This window comes from Chinchilla lanigera, unplaced genomic scaffold (genome assembly GCF_000276665.1).
Source record: "Chinchilla lanigera isolate Chin_1 unplaced genomic scaffold, ChiLan1.0 scaffold00007, whole genome shotgun sequence".
Lineage (NCBI taxonomy): Eukaryota > Metazoa > Chordata > Mammalia > Rodentia > Chinchillidae > Chinchilla > Chinchilla lanigera.
Genome location: NW_004955408.1, coordinates 170086 through 176327, shown reverse-complemented (window position 1 = coordinate 176327; position 6242 = coordinate 170086). Strand labels below are relative to the sequence as shown.

At 36.5% G+C, this 6242-nt stretch overlaps 1 protein-coding gene across 2 annotated transcripts in view; it reads left to right on the top strand.

Moving 5' to 3' along the window:
- The window catches only part of Cnot6 (CCR4-NOT transcription complex, subunit 6), a gene marked incomplete in the record, with an annotated part of 69094 nt that extends 63165 nt beyond the window's left edge, over positions 1–5929 (top strand). For both annotated transcript variants that reach the window (XM_005376002.2, XM_005376001.2), the window contains 2 exon segments: positions 1737–1939; positions 3967–5929. In XM_005376002.2, the coding sequence (XP_005376059.1) occupies positions 1737–1939; positions 3967–4179 (416 nt within the window).
- Between the last annotated feature and the right edge of the window lie 313 nt (positions 5930–6242).

Sequence of the window (6242 nt, the reverse complement as noted above, 5' to 3'; positions counted from 1 at the left end):
GAGGCAGGTGCTGTGCCACTAAGCTACATCCTTGGCCCCCAGCTACAGTCTTAAAATGTTTCTTTTAAGTGACTGGTTCAGAAAAATACACCCTCACTTATGAGTATGGTCTCCAGATACCATACTCATAAGTGAAATAAATCAGATTCACATGTGTAAACATCATATTGTCTCCCTAGTGTAAGAACCTGAAAGAGTAAATAAAATCTAAAAGATACAATAGCTACTGTGAAAGGGAAAGAAACTGCTCAAAAAGAAAGAACAACTGGGGTGAAGGAAAAGAGGACAGAAAGAAGGGGAGAAAAACATACACACACACATACATACACACACAAGATAGCTAAGATAATTGTACTACTAATTTCTATTGCTTTGGTGAAGGGCACAGTTAAAGTTAATGTTTGCTTGATCAGTCTTACATGCCTATTTTGTTTTTCTCAGTAACCAATTTGAAGATAACTATGTAATACAACAACCATTGTTAATTGCCTATCACCTTGTCTGAAATTCTGTATTGCTTTTATTGTTTTTATGTTATTTTATTTATGTCTAAGTGTTAATATGTCTTAGTTCTTTTATCTTTAAAATTAAAATAAAATTGCAGATATTGACAGGACCAAAAAAAAAGAAAAATGAACCTCAGATAAGAATTGAGATCATTTGTTCATATAAATCATTCAAGTCATTTTAATAAAAAAAGCACAAGAATTTGGCGGGTTTTTTTTTTAAATCACAAAGTCAAAGATTCAGAAACCCTGATCTTGAGTGATACTTTTCCATAGATAGTATGGCAAATAAACTGTAGCCCTTGTAGTTTTTGTTTGTGTTCCAGCTTTGTTCATACTCTTCTGTGCACTAGGATGCCTTCCCTTGGACTTGGACCACATGTACTCACACACACGTGCCTCTGTGGTAGATGAGTTTGGTAGGAAATTACTTCTGTCACAATAGATAAGAGCCAGTAAGAAGAAGAAAAACTGTCTTAAGATTTGCTTTTAGGGAAAACAGAAATATTGCTAAGATCTGTAATTCTTTCATCCATCTGATCAAGCTGTCGGGATTGTTAATACTGAAGAAATTAATATCTGGCAATTTCTCTGCACACTTTCCACCCTCTGTGTAGCTCCCGGGGCAAGAAGAGAAAAGTACAGCATGTTAATAGCAAGTACATGGGATAGTGTGTATTCATGCTGAATAAATAAAAATATATTTGCAGAGCTTATTTTATACTTAGGAAATTGGGAAAATAGTGTCCAGGGATGGTGAAGTTCCTTTGTAACTAGCTAGTGAGATTCTCTTCCATAGTTTGCAGTATTATAAAGTGACATGTAAAATTTAAAGATTAGAATTAAATATCCTTTCAATAATTTAGAGTAAGCAGAAATATATGTACTAAGATGTTGGTTGTAGTATTTATCTTTAATTCTTTTTAAAAAGTAGAAACCTGAATTTTTAAAAACAAACTAGCTTATTGGCAAGTACATTCTAGCTGAATTGTTTTATGCAGACATAAACAGAGGAAGGTAATTAACAGACACATCTGTTTGTAAGATTAAGTTTTAAATGAATAAAAATTACAACTGTAAAAAATTTGGCCGAGTTCTGGCAAAATTTTTTAAAAACATTGTAGAAAGTGGGAATATTTTTAAAGTTAATTGCTATTGCATGACTCTTGAATCATATTTTGTTTGCTGTGTATTATACTTGACAGTGAAGTGCATGTCTCTTCATTTTAGGTGTGGTAGAATATTTGAGCACAGGTGGGGTAGAAACAAATCACAAAGACTTTAAGGAACTGCGATATAATGAAAGTCTTATGAACTTCAGCTATAATGGAAAGAATGGAATGACCAATGGAAGGATCACCCATGGTTTCAAGTTAAAGAGTGCCTATGAGAGTGGCCTGATGCCTTACACAAACTACACATTTGATTTCAAGGTGTGTCTTACGATGGATTCCTGTCTTTAAAATGTGGGTGTGTGTTCAAACTGGAATTAAACAACCTTAAATTCATTGACAGCTGTATACTTTTATTGGACTTCTGTAGAATTTCTTTTGATTGATGTCACATACTTACCTACTAATCTATTAGAGTATTTTCCACAGTGAGAAGTTAGATGAAATAATGAAATTAAATCAATTCCTAAATTAGCTTTCACCTTTTATGGGCAGTTTCTTAGATGCTCTCAATTGTATATGCAATACTATAATATCTAATTCGGTTGTCAGGTGAAAGTGAGACCTCCTTCATGTGTACTTCATTTTAGCTGAAACTGTACTCCTTGGAGTGCTAAAATGTGTTTTATATTACCCTTTCTTGAATGTTTCTAAAATATATTTATGCACTGCCTTACACAGTTAAGGCAGCATGTAAATTACAGTGTGGAACCATTTCTTGGTGCCTTTTTCTATATCAGTGATTACTTGGTTCTGTGTCATTTTATTTTGATCACATGTCTTTTTTTAGTAACTATTTGTATTTCTATTCTGTTAAATTCCAGTTTCTGTTTCTAACCTGCTAGAAAAATAAGTATTCTGTTAGCCAGGCATGGTGTTGCATGCCTATAATCCCAGCACTCAGGAGGCTGAGGCAGGAATATCATTGAGAGTTTGAGGCCAGCTGGGTTACAAAGTGAGGTCAGGGCCAGCCTGTACTGCATAGTGAGACCTTGTCTCAAATAAAGTATTGTGTTAGGTTGTCTAATAGAGTATAAATAAGAGCTTAGGTGGTGTCTCGGGAGCTCTTACACGTTCAAAAGCAAGAAATGATGACCTTTGCTTCTCCATAAGTGCCCTTTCCTCTCAGCTTCTTGACTGATGAAGAGGTGAGCATGATAACCAGAGGTTGGGGAGAGTATAGGGTTTTTCTCTTAATTTTGTTCCTGACACCAGGACTGGAAGAAGACCCTGGAATAGTGTCTTTCGCTAAGAGCATATGGAGGAGGGACTGAGTCACAGGAGAGGGGCAGAGCCAGCAGATCTTAACTGTGTGCTAGCTACAGCTCTTGGGCTCTGCCAAAGATGTTCAGGGCAGTTGGAAATAGCCCCTCTGTCAGTTATAGTCTGCTGGGAGAGACAGGTTTTATATTGGTCAGAGTCTTCTGACAAAATGCTTAAGATAATTAACTTACAAGGAGGAAGTTTTATTTTGGCTCATGGTTTTGGAGGCCCCATTATCTGATCTCTCTGGGTCCTGCTGGCAAGGCAGAGTCTAATGAATAGGAGTGTGTGTAGGAGTGTGTGGCAAAGCAGACTTACTGCCTCATTGACTGAGAGGCAAAGCTAGAGAAAAGGGAAGAGGAGGGCTAGGATTCCGTAGTCTTCTTCAAGTCCTGCTTCCAGTGATGGAAGGTGCTGTGCTCTACCTCCTGAAGGGCAGTGGGGACATTCAGCATCCAAACCCCAACAGGCCTCATCTACACACATGAGTGTGTAATCATACCTTGGGGAGAGAATCGGTGGTTGGAGGTGTCATGTGAGTGGGAGCAAGAAAGTGGTTCAACCTGACATTTGAAGATTGAAAAGGAACTAACCAGATGGCAAGTATTAAGAAAGTATTGCAGGTAGAAGAGAAAGCCTGTGTACAGATCCTGGGACTGGAAGGAATTTAGCATCTAAAAAATAGGTGCTGTTCTCACCCCACCTCCCAAAAGGCTAGTATGGTGTCAGGGTGGTGAGTCAGGGAAAACGGCAGGTGATGTTCGCAAAGGGCAGCAGAGACAGAGTCATAAAGGGTCTTTCAGGTCTCATTGAAGGTTTGGTAATGGTGCAGATAGGAAGAATGCTTCATCTGGGTAAATCTGACATTTGTGAGAACATTTGGTTTCTATTGTACTACTTCCTACAAGCTAGTAAGTTTCTTTTGTTTACCAAATATAACCATAAGGATAGGTCTTAAAAACACTCTGTATTTCAGTGTTATCTTATGTGGGGCCTTGTCTTTTTCTCTTATTCTTGTTTTTCAGGGTATAATTGACTACATCTTCTATTCCAAACCTCAGCTGAACACTTTAGGCATCCTGGGACCTCTGGACCACCATTGGCTAGTTGAGAACAATATCAGCGGCTGCCCACACCCTCTCATCCCCTCTGACCACTTCTCACTTTTTGCACAACTGGAGCTCTTACTGCCTTTCCTGCCCCAAGTTAACGGCATTCACCTTTCTGGCAGGAGGTAGTCAAGTACCTTCAAAGGAGAACCTCAGTTTTACTTGTAAACTCATGAAAATCTGAATATAGGGGTGAGGTATGGCTAGAAGGTTTTCTTAATGCTGATTTGCATTTTCAGTTTGATGGTTTGATAAAAGGACATAGTGTGAAAGCCAGGTGCTAGCAACAGACACATTCTGAGCCCAATATGCTTTGTATACTGCTAGACAGGGATTGGTGCGTTCACACCTATCTTTAATTCGTTACAAGTAATTTTCCTGTTTCTTCTATCCAATATAATATTTTCATGCCTTGAAATAGGAAAATGTTGGAACAGTATATTCTCTTTGCACAGAAATCTGTAGCACTACTTTTTTGAGGCCAGTAGTAACATCTAGAGACCATTCTTCCAGACTTTACACCCTTTTTCAGACTTATTTGTAAAATATAGAATTTGAATTTAGCCTTTATGATTGTATATGATCCACAGAAGCTCTGATTTATGAAATTTTGTACTAAAAAAATCAAATTTGAAAGCAGTTGTATTATAAACCAAGGCTAAATTTTTTACCTGTTTCCTGTGTTCTGAAGGCCAGCTTGTAAAAGAGTTGCAACAGACTTTCTCTGCAATGGTTTGCACTGGTAGGGTTTTGTTAGCCCTTTTGTACTACTTTATTTTTAAATTGAGAACATTGCTCTTTAAGTCTGCTTAAACTGTAGGACATTTTCTTGGACCAGAGCAATTTATTCATGAATTCCTCAATTTTTATGGAAACTATCTATCTACTAGGACAGATAAGCTGAACAGTAAATGATTCATAAGCATTTATGAACTGAATGTGATGGTTAATGTATGTACATTCTGATATTTTTAAATCTTAAACTTTTTTAAGTTAAAAAATTACAGCTGCTTAGGTACAGCTTCTTAACTCCTTTTTGAGACACTTCCTGTCCTATCTCCACTGTGCCTGCCTAAATTTGTTCTCACCAAGCACTGCCTGTGCATGCAGAGAAAATCTGTGCATCCTCTTTTATATTTTTTAAATATTATTTAACATTTGTGAGAACTTTATGAAAATGCTTTTGTGTGGGCTGTGGCTTTTTCCCATTGTGAAGCAGAGTATCACATTTTGGGAAATGTTCATAGTTTGGGTCTTTGCTCACCTGACCCACGCACTGCTTCTTGGTCTCATTACACAGTGCTGTTTGTCACCCAGAATACTACTATCATGTGAATTTTTTTTTTTTTTAGTTATCCATGTATTCTCTGTTCTCTTAGATTTTCTTTTAAAATCATTCCTTTTCAAAGAAAAAGTAATATTCTGTTTATGAAGCAGTATAAATTAGATGCATTTTCAAAACAGGTCCCTAAGACATAAGATCATTTTTAAAGTGACCAAGTCATTGTCAAATGTCAACCAAGATAAAAGTTGCATTGTACCCTGTGTTTGCCCATAGTGGCATTAGTAGATTAGAGATTAGAGCCAGCTTTAACTTTGCAAAGTTAACTTGTATATATTTTGTTCTCAGTCATTCATTCTTCTGAAAAATCAAATGAATTCAGAGGGTGTTTGGTCTGCTTTTGTTTCAACTGCAGGCAGGGGAGCAAAAGGACACCACGTGAGCATTAAGAAAAAAAATTGTTGATTGTTAATTAACAATTTTTATACAGAGAATGAGTCATTTTGGATGACTTAAAATTTTATGAAAAATGTTGAGCACTAAATGTGCTTATTCTGCTTTTAAGAGAAAATAAAATTACAATACTCTTTAAATAAATGTTTTTTCTTTTTTCTTTCTCTTTTGTTCTTTTGTCTCTCTCTCTTTCTTTCTCTTTCTCTTTCTTTCTCTTTCCCTTTCTCCCTCCTTCCCCTCCCTCGCTCCCTTCCTTCCTTCCTTTCTCTTTTTCTCTCTTTCTTAGAAATTCTCCCAAAAGGTTTTCATCTTAAATCTTTGTCTTGGACCTGGTTTTTCCTGTAAGGGTTTTTGTGGTTTGTTGTTGTTGTTTTGTTTTTTAAATAAGGAATTTGTTGGGGTTTTTTTTCTTTCTTTCTTTTCTCTTTTCCTTTTGGCACTTTTTAAATTGTGCCGA